The 14,760-nt window shown below is 57.9% G+C and overlaps 1 protein-coding gene across 3 annotated transcripts in view; it reads right to left on the minus strand.

Annotated features, from left to right (window-relative positions):
• Positions 1 to 2,058: 2,058 nt before the first annotated feature.
• LOC111141370 (breast carcinoma amplified sequence 4) overlaps positions 2,059 to 14,760 on the minus strand; it is a 55,506-nt gene continuing 42,804 nt past the window's right edge. The window contains exon 5 of one of the 3 annotated variants that reach the window (XM_022493860.1): positions 2,059 to 2,453. In XM_022493860.1, coding sequence (XP_022349568.1) covers positions 2,334 to 2,453 — 120 coding nt within the window. In that variant the 3' untranslated portion in view covers positions 2,059 to 2,333. Of the gene's footprint in view, positions 2,454 to 5,378; positions 7,936 to 14,760 lie in introns of those variants that run through there. The other 2 variants (XM_022493861.1, XM_022493859.1) reach the window with 2 other exon arrangements.

Below are 14,760 nucleotides of genomic sequence, written 5' to 3' on the forward strand. Positions count from 1 at the left end.
CCAGAACACCAGCAAAGGACTGGGGTCAGAATTGCTGGCAGGCTCCGTGTCCTCGCCTTCCCTTCCCACCAAGGTGTCCCCAAATGTCCCTCAAAGGTCACATTTGGCAGGCTCTGTGTCCTGGCCTTCCCCCCCCAGGTGTCCCCAAATGTCCCTCAAAGGTCACCGTTTGGCATCAGGACTCCCAGCAAACTTGGAATGACCAGTCCTCGCTCATGAGTCAGCTTCCCACAGATGTTCTCGTGCAACCACTCCTGTCCTCGCTGCCCTGGGGGAAAGCGGGTGTCCCTGAAAGGATCCAAGAACAGTGAAACACAGAGAGGGCTAGTGTACACTTCCACCTGTTCTTACTCCATAATTTAAAGGCGGGCCCTAAGTCACTTGCTGTTGACACTGCCGGATGCCACCTATCAACTGAGCAGCAGCACAAAAGTTGGCCCTTCCCTGGCCAGGCTGATCGCCATAGCAACACCGTTCACTGTAGTGCCTGTTGCCATCCCTGAGACCAGTGCTCACACCAGTCCCCCCATGCCATCCGCACAAACACCGCCCAGGGCGCATGTGCCCTTGCTTGCCGTATTCCCACTGAGGAGGGAGCAGGGCTCAGAGAGGGTAAGCAACTAGCCCAGGGCCACACAGCTGAGGTGAGCAGGAGATGATGGTACCACCCAGGCAGGCTGACCTCAGAGCCTAGAAGCTCTAAGCCACAGTCCTGTGGGTCTCTATTTTAGGACACTCACAATGCTGTGGCTTGGTCACATGACGTTCCCTTTTACCTCTCCCTGGCCCCTGCTTCAGGCCCTGAAAGGAGAAGGGCCTGGGCGTCACCAGCAAGCCACATATACTTGGCCTTCCGGAAACTGGTGTCCTCACCGCTTGTCTGAAAAATTAACTTTCCCTCGGATCCCGGCTCTCCTCGAGTGGACGCACTAGGGCCCAGGAAACACCCGGGCTTCCTTCATTAAAAACAGTCCCGATCAGTACAGCACAGCCACAGGGATGAACACGTAGCGACAGGCAGGGTGTCAGCCACAGGGAAGCCAGACACACAGACCACACCACGTGGGCCCCGTCCACCCATCCGCCCATCACACAAAGTACATCACCGACATCAGCTGGTGGACCGGGGTGCGGTTTGTGAGAATTCCTTGAACCTTCCGCCTAGAGGAAACTATACCTCAGTCACTTAATATATACAAGGGGCGCCTGGAAGGCTCAGTCTGTTAAGCGTCTGCCTTCGGCTCGGGTCATGATCTCAGGGTCCTGGGATCAAAACCCACATTGGGCTCCCAGCTCAGCGGGGAGCCTGCTTCTCCCTCTGCCCCTCCCTCTCCTCATACTTTCTCTTTCTCATTCTTTCTCAAATAAATGAGTAATCTTAAAAAACATTTAAAAAAATAACATACACAAGTTTTTTACTAAAAAAATAATCTCTACAGGAAAATGATGGCTTTTTTGAAACAAGGCACCCACATTTTTTTTTTAAGATTTATTTATTTTAGGGAAAAAGAGAGACAGAATGTGAGAGCAAGGGGAGGGGCAGAGGGAGAGAGATCCCAAGCAGGCCTCCCGCTGAGCAAGAAGCCCGATGTGGGGCTCAATCCCAGACCCATGAGACCACGGCCTGAGCTGAAACCAAGAGTTGGATGCTTGACCTACGGAGCCACCAAAACTGTCCTAAACTTGTCATGATCCAGCTTTATTCCTTGTTTTTCTATTGCTCTCTCTCTCTCGGTTCATTATGTGAAATTTCCCTGAAACTTGAACGCAGGTCTGCAGCTTGGCTATGTGTGTGTGTATACTCTTGGCTCTTTGAGGAATTCCAAAAACAAACACACACACACAAACCGGAATTCTTCATCCCCAAGGTGAGAAATCTGGAATTCCGGGACAAGAGCAGGAAATTCATCTGCCTGAAACGAAATTAAGGCCAACGCACCTTTGAAGACCCCTGGAAATCCTAAGGATCTCCCCGTTCTCGCTGGGAACGTAAAGGCAGACTCCTGGCCTCGGTGGCAGGAGCTCCCAGTGAGAAAACATTTGCACCCAGACCACACATGACCGCTTGACATCTTTATTGAGATGATTCACAGGCCAGCGGGCACCGGGGATCGCAGACAGATGAGCCACTGCAGGTGACCCTGAAGCTGTGCGTCTGGTGGCAGCGAGCAGCCACCAGGGGCCTAGAGCCACGGTGGCTGCTCGGACCCGGACACACGGGCCCCAGATGGGTCTCCGAATCTGGGTCTCTGAATCCCGTGGTTCCACGTGCAGCAGGGGAGGGGATCACAGCATGAAGGGACAGCATGAGACAGGCCCCCGGCTTCAGAGGCTCACACACGCCGGCGCCGGGGGTGGGGGGTCCGCAGTGCAGCAGGGCCGGTGGCCGGGGGGAAGTAGTCCTCCGTGCGGTAGAGCGCGGGCAACTCAAAGGCCGGGGCTGCCAGTGGCTTCTGGAACGACAGAAACGAGGTGCCCCGTAAGCCTCTGGAATTCCCTTTCTCTGTGACCCAAGATTTCCAGTCATCGGAATGAACTCAGCCCACGGGCAGTGTGGCCCCTGTGACGAGGAGGCCACAGTCATTTGGTAGCACTGTCTGGGAGAGCCAAGGCCCCCTCAACCCGCCCAGGGCATCCGGCCACCAGTGTCGGGCCACCAATGCAGGTCCCCGTCCAGGGCGGAGCACTGCCAGCTTGGGGACGTGCCGTTCTGATAGTGACCGAGAAGGCAGGTGTGTGCGTGCGTGTGTGTGTGTGTGTGTGCGTGCACACCCACGTGAGCTCTGCAGGGCGCCCCAGAACTGGGCCCAGGGCCTGCTGCTGAGCAACTGGGGGGGTGCTAAGCAGGTCCCCATCTGCGCCGCCTCGAGCTGGTGCCATCTCAATGTGTTACTTTTAAAAAAAAAAATCAAACCATTTTAAGAAGTGCTCACTTATATCTGGTGTGGGTCTTTGTTGAGAAGGCTGGAGGCAGAGCTTTTCCATCAAGCAGCCCTCCCCTTGTTCGGGCTGCTGAGACCCTTTCTGGGGGAGAAACCGGCTTCACAGAGGACCACGTCAAACAGGGCTTCTCGATTGTGGCTGCGCTGTGACCCCCCTGGTAGAGCAAGGAAACGCCTCGGGGCCCCACCTCACATCTGAGGACACTTTTCGGGGGTATGGCCTGCCATGGGGGTATTTCAAAGTCCCCAGACGGTTCTCATGCAGAGCCAGAGCTGATCCCCATGACAATGGCGGCCCCCCTGGAGGAGGGAGACCCGGCCCTGCTGGGAGATGGGCAGGTGTGACGAGGTTCTTTTGCGCGTCTCCACTGGGCATCCCTCTCACGGCCCTCCCCGTTTCCCCCTGTTCCCCGACTCCTCTCCCTTGACTGTCCTGCTTCCTGCCCCCTCCAGCTGAGACCACCTGCAGGTGCCCGGGCTGGGGTGGGCCATGGCCAGCATCAGCTCCCCCAAAGCCCAACACCTCCACGTGCCCAGCACCGCGCCGCGAGCATCCTGGGCCTCCCCGCACACCTGTTCCCCCAGCGACGCCCTGACCGTCATCCCCATCGTGGAGGCAGGGAAACCAAGGCTGGGGGGGGGGGGGCGGTGCCTGACCCGTGACCTCCAAGTGTCCGCCCACTCCACCCCCAAGGTCCTGAGGGTCCACAGCAGCCAGGGCCCATCTGCGCACAAGACAGCAGCCCCGGCCATCCCAGGCTCGCTGGCGGGGAGGGAAGGAACCAACGGAACAACACGGCCATGCGAGGGCTAATGGTGGGGAGGCGCAGAGACCTGTGGAAACTGGAAGAAGCCCTCCTCCCCCAGGGGAGGGGGCAGGGAGGTTTCTGGGGGCTTGAGCAAGCAGGGGGCTTCCAGACTGAGGGATGGCGTGCCACAGTGCGTGGCAGGGAGGGAAGGGCACTTGGGGACTCCAGCGGCTCAGTCTGGAGTGGGGCCAGGTCACTGTGCGGAGAGGAAGCTCTAAAACCAGGGCCAGATCACATGGGCTCTCGGAAGCCGTGCTAAGAACTTCATCCCTAGGGACCAGGGAGCCACTGAAGTCACTAATGGGGAGTATGGGTGTGGAATTAGGTGTTTTAGAAAGAGAACTGTGGGGAGAGACGGGAGCAGGAAGGAGGCTGTGGCCAGGATCGCCTAAAGGGGAGCAGCCAAGTTTAGGGCAAGGGTGGACAGATGCTCATGTCTGAGCTCAAAGCCCTAGAACTTCCCTGCACAGAAGGAAACCATCAAACTATTTCAAGTAAGACAGAACATGCTCAGGTGTCTGACCACGTACCTCCCTGTGTCGCCATCCCACAGCTGGAAAACCAGGATGAGCCAATCTCCTTGGCTAAGGGCCAGCCTCACGAAGGGCAACAGAACATTCCATCCGTCAACCCTGTATCAGCCATTCTTGGTTCAGCCTACTTGGAGGCACTTAAGGCCCAGGCCTCCCACCTGCCCCCTCTTTCTAGCACCTTCCTGGGCTGCCCCTGCCACCACTGGATGGGATGCAAGGCCTGCAGTAGCTCCATGACCAGGGCACGACTGAGAAGTGAGCCACAACGTTGATCGCCCAGCCTCAGGGATGTAATCTGTGGGTAGCCCATGGGCTTAGGATCTCTTCACCCCATTTCTCCTGAAAACTGGTCATTGTAGTAATCTAGAAAATGCAACTTTCAAGTGAATAATGACAGCACAAAGACCAGCTCCCTGATCCTGACACACGGAGGGAGGTCAAAGAACATTTTGTGATTCTGAAAGCTAGGTCCCTTCTCCCAACCCTCGGGTCCCAGGAAAGGGAAGGGGGCCCATGAGGGGCCAGTGTGGCCTCATCCTGACTCCCTGTTCTTTTTGAAATAGTGCCACCATTCAAAAGGGGGTCTCTCTGAATGGATAAAACACCCCTCTCAGGGGCGGGGCTTCTGCCTCCTCCCTCAAGGAGAGAGACTTCCAAAAAAGGGAGAAAATCAATATAATTATAACAGAACTAAAGAGAAGTCATCCTAAGAGCCTCCTAGTGGCCCTGGACCAAACCCCCACCAACATCTTAGAGCATGTGGGGAAATGTGGGCTGTGACTCATGGCTGGCTGGAGAACTGAGCCTGAAGTCAGCCAGGCAGGGGCGACCTCTGATGAGCCAGGGGGCTCCAGACGGGGCCTCCAGGGTACAGATGCTGCACTTGGAGAGTGGGTGTGGGGCCCGTCCAGCCTGCACTCCCCCCTGGGATCAACCTCCTGATCTTCTTGCAAGATCACCTGGGCCTGTGCTGGACCCCCGCCTCCCTCCTCACCCCCTATGGCTTAAGTGGGGCCCCCGGGGGTGGGGGAGGGTGGGGGTGGGGGCGGGGAAAGCCTGACCCACCCAAGCTGTGACTGGTCCGGGGCTGAGCCTGTGACCCGAGCTGGGCCAATGGGAATCAGTCTTGGGGCTCTCACTACTGAGACAAGGATGCTGCCCCCAGGCTCCAGGCAGGGGTGGGGGGGGGTAATGGGCCATGAACCTGAAGGCCACCTCTGCCACCACAATGCAGGGCCTGCATAGGATTGAAGCCAACACAGGGACGCAGAGCTGGGGACGGAGTGAGATAAAGTCCTAACAGTATCATCTGAGCAGTGGAATCCATTATCTCCTGAGGCGGGAGTTACCCTGGGCTGTCTCCTGTCCATGAGCCATGGACTTCTCTTGTTTGCTTTGGCCACGTTAACCTGTGTCACTGTCACTTGGCCCAGGGCGTCCTAAAGCAATAAACCCACAGCAAAGCCAATGAGTACTTGCCAACCAGCAGCTTGAACCCGCAGGTAAGGGCTGGTGTGCGAGGCTGAAAGGAGCCAGATGCTCCGGCTGCTGTCAGGAGGAACAGACCGCATCCTGGAGGCCAGGCCCCAATCACGGCACGTCAGGGTGCCATGGAAACCCAGTCCTCCGCGCCCGTTTTCTCCCCGAATCTCCTGGCAGCCTGCCAAACAGGGGTCTTCCCTGTGTCTCAGAAGTGGCAGGAGCCAGGGGACCACGGCGTGGGGTCCACCAGGCCTGTCCAGCTCGAAGCCCAGCCTCTGCCCATCCCCACACAGGGCCCAAGTCTTGGGAGACAGAGCAGCAAATCCAAACCCTTGGGACTCTCAGAGGGCACTTCAGAGATCTCCACCTCCCACCTCCCCTTCTACAGATTCCCAGGGCGGGGGAGGGGGGCTGCCAGGGAAGCAAGGAGGAGTGTCCTACTGCTCCCCAGCTCCCAGCCTGCTGGCAGGAATGTTCCATCGGCCTGGGACTGGTTGGGAGATGGGGCCATCTGACCCTGCAGGTCTCGGACTCTGCCCCGCCCCCTCTCGGACTCTCCCCTCACAGTCCCCTCTGCCCCCAGCCCAGAGCTCACCTACTGGCTTATTAGGCCGGGCTGCTCTCTCCCATCTACCCACATCCATCCACACGTCCTCTCTCCCACCCTGGACACCCGAGTTCTCAAACCTGCAGCCCACACGCCAGACAGATGTGCTTGGTGGGCTTCATGATGTCTAAAAAGTGAATAATTGCAAACATGTAACCAATCAGGAGATTTCTCATGAACACCAGACTGCCGCCTTGTCTTGCGCGGATCACTGTCTCCTAAAGCGAAGCTCGCCCACCTCAGGGTCCTAGCTCGCCCTTGCCACCTGCCCACTTGTTTCCAGAAATCCCCACCCCCTCCTTGGAAGTCCCGGCCCGCCTCGTGTCTCTGTTTTGGGATGCCCTAACTGCACATCCCGAATCCTGGTCCGCTTTCTGCTCAGGCCGGGGTCTGCAAACTTGCTCTGTGGAGGGCCAGACGGTAAACATGTCAGGCTTTGCAAGCCGCAGGTCTCTGTCGCAACGACTCAACTCTGCCCTTGAAGCCCCACAGCAGCCGCAGAGAAATGTGCAAACCGGCAGCTCGGCCGGGCGCCAGGAAGACTTTCCTGAACAGTGGCAGGCCAGATGGGGACCACCAGCCACGGTCTACCCCCAAACGGAATCTGTCTTCCTAAAGAGGTCAGGACAAAATTCTTTCCCCATATCTCCCACACCATGGGCACTGGGTGACAGGTCACCTGACCCACACCGGAGGATTCCGGGCCAGGCCCACTGCGCTGACTGTCCTGGGCCTGGGTGCTCTTTGGTTGGCTGCCCTTGGCCATCACTCTGGCTCTAGCCTGTCCTTCCTCACCCAGCATCCTCCCTGCCAGAAGCAGCAGGCCACGCATTAGCACCACGTGTAGCCTGGCTTCTGAGGTCCACGGGGTCAGCCCCAGAGCCTGGTTAGCCCCTGGTGGACAGAGGCCCCAGGCTGACCTTGTGCAGGGGAGCTCGGGTGCCCAGAGGCCCACAGTCCTCCCCTACGTCACCAGGCACTCCCAGCTCTTCGGGGCTTGGGAGAGGCTCCCCTGGCTACAGTCACTACACCTGCCATGCCCCAGGTATGCCCCACCTCCCATGCCCCACTACACCTGCCATGCCCCACGCAGTGTCTGTGACCCTCCCAGCCCTCTTCAAGGTAGGGTTTTCTCTGCCCTTTGAACCTCACTGGAGCTTAGCTGTCCCTCCCCTTGATGGGGCTACACTTGGCATGGCTTCCAAATAGCAGACTATGAAAAGGAAAAGGAACTGCTCAGGAGGGACCTGGCGAACACTGCCCGAGCCAGGTGGTCAAGGTCAACAGCATCAGTGACAATCTTGTTGGCAGCCTGTGCCCTGGGTGGGACGAAGGCACTTCACCTCTGTGGTCTTCCTCCCAAAACCCGTAGCCCCGATCCAACCATGAGAAAAACAACAGATCAGCCCTAATCGAGGGGTACTGTATAAAATACCTAACTGATATTCCTCAAAGCTGTAAAGGTCATCCAAATCCAGGGGAGTCTGAGAAGCTGTCCTAGACCAGAGGCGGCTAAGGAGGCATGAACTAAACAGAACGCGGTTGGTAGCTTGGATACCATCCTGGAACAGAGAAGGACATCAGGGAAAACTAGCAGAATCCGAATAAACTGTGGAGTTTAGTCATTAGCAATCCATCGGGGCTGGTCCCCAGGCTGGGACAAGGCACCGCAGTAAATACCATCGTAACAAGGAGGGAAACCAGGTGAGGGGTACAGGAACTCTGTTATTATCACACCTGCCCCTAATTCTCAAATTTCAAAAACATAGCTGGGGGCGGGGGAGCAACAGATGGAAGAAACGGCTCTATCCACACAGACTGGACCCCAGCCTCTCCACAACGGCCGTGACCAAGTACCGAGCACATTCTCAGCACCCAGCCCAGGATGGGCCCCGAAGGTTCACAGCCCGTCTGCTCTCACAGCAGCAAAGAGAGGCAAGTATCCTTAATTCCATTTTGCAGAAGAGGAAACTGAGGGTGAGAGAGGTACTTGCCCAAGCTCAGCCAGGTGGGAACTGGCAGAGCTGGACTGGAACCCAGGGGCCACCCAGCCCCAGCCTGAGCCTGGACGCAGAAAGCCCCGGGGCTGAGTGGGGCTGGGGGTGCACTCTCAGTGCAGGGCTCAGCATGTCCCTTCATCACCTGCTTTCCAACCATAGGGACATCGGCAGCCCCAGACACCCCCCTCCCCCCCACTTTTCAGCCGACTCAGAGATCGCGAACTGGTGGCCTTTGGTTAGCATCTGGCCCGCAGACATGACTGGTTTGGCTCATGCAAATTTAAACACAAGTAAGATGCCAACATGGAAGAACTGGGATGTTTCAAATAAATACTGAGTTCCTATTTCTCCTGCAAGGAGCGATCGGGCCACGCTGGGTCTGTGTTCCTGTGGGGTTCAGGCAGCTGGCCCCTCGAGACAGGGCATGTGCTGCTGGGCTCGCCGCCGTCCCCGCCCGGCCGGACTCGCTCGTCTGCAGGTCCTGCAGAGCCTCGTGGGCATCGGAGCTGGCAGGGGCTCCAGGCGCATGTCCCATTGCCCAGACACGGGGCTGTCGAGGAGCTGGATGGAGAAGGCCTTGCTTCCCGCCCCTTGCCCTGGGCCCCACGGGCTGGGAACCGCCAGCCTGGGGCTACTGCCAAGCCCAGCGGCTGCTGCCCTTCCTGGCTCCCCCACTGCTCACCAGAGCCCGGGAGGCAGGCACTGAGACGGGGCCTATTTTGTGCGGGACAAAGCAGGCTTGGAGAGGGGAGGGGAGGTCACATGCCCAGGGTCACCCAGCTGGTGAAAGGCTGAGCTAGGATTCCCAGTGGGCTCTCCTGAGCTTTGGACCTGGCCCCTGCCACAGCCGGCCCACAGGACCTTCCCCTCAGTCCCAGCCTCCCTGTTCCATCCTGGCCAAGGCCTTCTGCACCTCAGGCCACGCCCGGCAATTCTGCCTGCAATGTTCTGTGTCTGCTTCAGGGCCCCAGGTCTTCCAGAAGGCTCTGACAGCTGTGAGCAAAGCTCCTCCCACTTCTCTGTAAGCAGCCCCTGTGTGTCCAATCCTGCCCGAAGGGCTGCACCGGCCAGCCTCGCCACGCCCCTTCCCCTCCGAACGCTCCCACCCAGCTGGGCCCCCGGCCCCAACCTCCGCCAGCCCAGTGACCAGAGCAGCCAGTGGCAGGGGGAGGCTGCTGAGGCTCTGGTGACAGAGGAACAGGGCTGGGGGCTCCCACAGCGGGCAGTCCCTGCCCTGAAGGACCCCAGCAGCAGGGACAAGCTGGTGCCGTCTCGCTATAGGCGATGCTGACCCTGGGCAGCAGCTCTAGAAGGTTCGAGGCTCCCCAAGGATTCTGCTTTTAGCTGGAGGAAAAGCGTTAACATGGAAACTAGCAGAGGAGGAGCCCCTGGAAGTCCTGCCAAGATATGGCTGCTACATGCAAAGTCACAGGCGGTCTGGGAGGGAAGACGGGACGGCCAGGAGGGCGGGGCCATGTCACGGCCTCTTCCAGACTTAGACCTTCCTGGGGGCCCCAGCTCCCAACCCGGAGTCTGATCCCTCCATCCTGGACCTGGGCTCTGCTGCTGCAAGCCTGGCCCCTCCTCCATCAGGGCCCCTCTTCTGGGGGGTCCTGGCTCCCCTGCTGGCTGGTGCTTTCATTGTCACCAAGGGCCCTGGGCCTTGCTTCTCATCCCATGGCCACTAGCAGAATTGTCTGACCGCCACATACTTCTATGTATGCCTTTTAAAATATTCTTTTATTTATTTTTAAAGATTTTATTTGAGAAAAAGGGTGAGAGAGACAGAGAGAGCATGAGCAGGGAGAGAGGGGGAGAGGGGGAGGGAGAAGCAGGTTCCCCGCTAAGCTGGGAGCCCGATGTGCGATTTGATCCCAGGACCCTGAGATCATGAACTGAGCTGAAGGCAGAGGCTTAACCCACTGAGCTGGGTACCAGGCAACCCTGCGTGTGTGTTACTGAGCACCTGCCACGTTCCGGAGGCCCGAATCCGCACATCTACAGATGAGCAGACTAAGGCTCCTGGGTTATGTGACTCACTGTCACATAACTGGGCTGGACACCCGCATCCCACCTGTCCTCCATCCCTTCTGCTAACTCTTCCCGGATCCCTCTCGCCATCACCGCTGTTACCTCATCGGGGCCACCTCCAAGATGCTCCCCTTGCCCTTAACCCACTCTCCACCTGGCAGCCCGAGGGACGGTCCTAAGAAACAGATCTGATCCTCTGGTAAGTACAGGGCTTAGAAGAAAATGCGAGTCTCCATTGTCACCATCAGGCCCTGCCAGTGAGGTCACCGGTGGGCGCTCATCTGGCCAAACCCAGACCAGAGCAGTGTCCCGCTTTGCCTCCACTGGGCGGAGTGTCTGCACCCGTATTGTTGCTTCTGTTTGGTCATTGGTGTTCTCCTGTTTTTGAATGAAATGCCACTTCTCTAGAAAAGATGAGTCTCCAGCTTCTCTTTTAAAAACTCCAGAGCTCTGGGGCACGGAGTGGTGATGATGAGCTGGTACTGAGCTCTGGTCACACCCTTTCAAAGGGGACACGCGCTCCCACCTCAGCCACTGGCCTGGCCCTGAGAGATGGTGTTTGCCACCCCAGAACCTTGTGATCCTGGCTGACCGTAAACTCGGTCTGCCCCCTCCCAGCACTCATAACCCTCCAGCCTGGAAATCCCTTCCCGGACTTCCCCGGGGTCTTTCCTGACTTGGACCCTTACACCTGCTACTCCCCGCTCAAGGCTGTCACCTTGAGTGACAAAGGGTCTTCTCATGCTTGGTGTCTTCCTTCCGACCATCCTAAGGGACCCTCAACTTCACCGGTCACCTTTCTTCCCCCACTGCACCACGAAGGAGCATATCCTGTCTGCCTCTTTCCTCAGTCTCCCCACTGTGCTGAGCTCCACAGGGATGGGACCCGTGCTAGTCCTCAGAGCCACAGAGCCGGCGAGAAGCGAATGAATTAGAATGTGCCCCAAACCCAAGACAGAGGAGCAGGAAGGGCTGGCCTCTTGCCAAGTCAGGGCTCAGAAGCCTGAGACCAATGGTGACATCGGCAGAGAGGGACACCTGAAGGGGCCCTGTTCTGGAGTCACCAGGTGGCCTGAGGCTGGCCTCCCTGCCCTGCCAGGTCTGTGCCCCGCTGCTGGAGACACCAGGTCGTGCCAAAGATAAAACACACGCAACACAGCGCCCTGGTCTGGATGGGAGCCTGGGACGGAGAACGGTCATCTACGAAAATTCTGGTGAAATCCAAGCCAGGCCAGAATTTTCGTGAACAGTAAGGGACCCCCGTCGGTGTGTTGGTGTCGCCACCGCCACCTTCACGCCGTGAGAGGACAGTGAAGGAAAGTGATTAAGGGGCCAATGGGAACTCTGTATTGTCTTTACGAGCTTTCTGCAGGTCTAAAATCATCCGATACAGAAAGGTCATTTAAAAATAAATAAATAAGGCGTGTCCATGGCAGCATCTGCAAAACACGGAGCCAACAACCCAGAGAAGAGCTGTTAAATAATGACCCCAGTGTCACCAGGAACAGTAAAAGCCACTACACCTTCTGCGACTTGAAATCACGGCTCACGACGACCCCATGCAGAGGCTCAAACTCTAAATCCCACTGCGCAGGTGTGGGAAGTGAGACTCAGCTGGCTCGGGACCTCACTCAGGGTGTGACGTCTGCAGGTGACAGACACACGGGGACAGCCTCGTGGCTGGGTCATCCCCCCACCTCCCCCTGCCCGTGCAGTCATACTCTGTTGAATGCTCTGTTGTCCCTGCCTGGAAATTCTGAAAAAGCTTTAACAAAGTCCTGCAGCCAGTCCCAGGATCTCTGGTCTCCCAGGTGGGTGTTCACACCTCAGAAGGGTCACTCACGGATGGCTCCATGGGGAGCCTGGAGCCAGCACCCTTGGCTGGGGAGAGGGGGGCAGAGGGTGGCAGCAGGAGCAGTGGTGAATTTGAAGGGGGCGGGGACAGCGGCGGCTGGATTTGGGCGGAGCCAGGACTGACCCACTCTTGGCAGGGAGCAAGGAAAGAAGTTTCCTTCCCAGCCCAGAGCATCAGACCAGCCGCCCCCTCCCAGGGGTCTGCTCAGTCCTGCAGCCGCCTTGTCAGGTTCTCGCCTCCCCACCGGAGGCCCAGTCATGCCTGGATGCCAGCCAGCAGTGGCCCAGCTCCCGACGAGCATCCACGGCCTCGGTCAACATCTGGCCGAGGCCCCAGCTGGCCACTGTCGTGAGGGAGCCGCACAGCTCTCACTCTGATGCTGGTCACCAATAGACTCCTTGGAGGTTTTGTTGGCCGGCCTCAAAGGTGGTTGGGTCCATAAACAAATGTTGAAAATAGCACCAACAGCTCCGGGAAGCAGAAAGCAAACAGACAGGAGCAACCATTGGGTCAGGGTCCCTAACGGGGGCAGCTGTTCTCCATCAAATAATCAAGCCATTAGGGCAAGAACGGAGGCATCCACCCGAAGCAGCAGGTGTCAGGAAGCCGTCTCCATGCCTGCCCCATGCCCCTGCCCAGCGGGGAGAAAGACTCTTCCCCGAGGACTGGGCAGCCACCTCCTGCCAGCCAAAGGAGCCTGCCTTACTGCCACCGCCCAGACTGTCCACTGTCCCCTGTCCCACGCACCCGGGCAGCCTTGCAACCCTCCTCTCAAGCCACCCTTCCTTCAGACCCAGGGGCTCTCAGAGTTTTAGTCTGGGCTACAAACCTCGGCTGGGCCTGCCTCCTCCAAGCAGGCAGCCTGGGCTGCGGCCGCCACAGCAATGTTGCTATTCCCGCGGCCCCAGCACTCACCTCAGGAAGCCCTTTTCCAGGAGCTTGCACTGGACCGTCCCACCACCCCTCCCCCAGCCCCTGTGCTTTCCTGGTCTGATTAAGACATTTTATCCACTGGGCCCCCTGAAAGTGACAAGGGATGATTTTTAAGGCCTGGAAAATAACATTTGAAAGTGAGAGAAAGAAAGAAAAAGGGTTCGAGATGGGGAGAGCAGGAGGTAACTGGAGACGGGGAAGGAGGCTCAGACAAAGAGAGGGACAGCCAGAGGGGGACAAAGACACACCTGAGAGAGAGAGAAGGTGTGGAAACAAGATAGGGGAGCCTGAGAAAAAGCAGAAATCGATGGAGGGCAAGAGCAGGAGGGAAAGTGAGGAAAGGGGGGGGGGGGGGGACGCAAGGAAGTAAGACGGAAGAGGAAAGGGAAGGACGGGCCCGGGAGAAGAGGGAGGCACACCAGGAAGAGGGTGATGGGGGAAGGTTGGGGACAAGGACCTGGAGGGGAGAAGATGGTGACAGGAGTGCGTTCAGGGTCTCTCCAAACCCCAGCCAGGTCGCTGCTCCAGAGACCACGAGCAAACACTCACCAACCACCCCGCAGCCCCATCCCTTTGTCAAAGAAATAATATTCCCGGAGGACAGAGGCCGTGAGATGTCAGTCGTTGTGGAAGGGACTCCGTCTCAGCTTAGAGGCAACGCTTTGCTGTTTTCCCATGTGGTTCAGGACTCGTGGAAACTCTGGTCTAAAACTCTGAGCCAGGGGCGCCTGGGTGGCTCAGTGGGTTAAGCCTCTGCCTTCGGCTCGGGTCATGATCTCAGAGTCCTGGGATCGCCCCGCATGGGGCTCTCTGCTCAGCAGGGAGCCTGCTTCCTCCTCTCTCTCTGCCTGCCTCTCTGCCTACTTGTGATCTCTGTCAAATAAATAAATAACATCTTTTAAAAAATAAATAAATAAATAAATAAAACTCTGAGCCAAAGAGCCCAGCCCATGGGGCCCAGCATTCTGGTGGCGAGGGGACAAAGTGGGGTAAGGGAGAGTTCCTAAGCACACGCCCTCTCTCACGCCGGCCCCTGCCACCCAGCCCTGAGGGACTTTATCGGTCTGTCCATCTGTCTGTTCAGGGCTGGCCACATCCCTGTGCCTGGTACATTTCGAGGCTGAATCAGTTCACTCTCAGTCCTCAGCCTGGAGCCCCTCTGCCTCTCTGGGTGACCTCATTCAGCCTCGGGGTCAAGGCCACGGCTCCACAGCGGGACACCTCTAGGCCTGAACCCCACACTCGCATCTCCAACCGGGTCTCCACCAGCACACACAGCCACACAGACTCTCAAACCACACGGCAACTTGGACGAATCTCCGGGGAATGATGCTGAGTGAGAGAAGCCAGTCCTGGAAGGTTCCCCGGTGCAGGATTCCGTTTATAGGACGTTTTTGAAATCACAAAATTTGAGAAACGGAGGGCAGATCTGTGGTTGCCAGGGACGGAGCAGAGGTGAAGGTTGTCATGAAAGGACGGCGGGAGACCCCTGTAATGTTGGAGATATTCCCCAGCCTGACCGTAGAGGCAGAGACAGGAACCCAAATAATAATGTAAAAACGTACAGA

Source organism: Enhydra lutris, unplaced genomic scaffold (genome assembly GCF_002288905.1).
Source record: "Enhydra lutris kenyoni isolate GAN:26980312 unplaced genomic scaffold, ASM228890v2 scaffoldscaffold6, whole genome shotgun sequence".
In the NCBI taxonomy this organism is placed as follows: domain Eukaryota; kingdom Metazoa; phylum Chordata; class Mammalia; order Carnivora; family Mustelidae; genus Enhydra; species Enhydra lutris.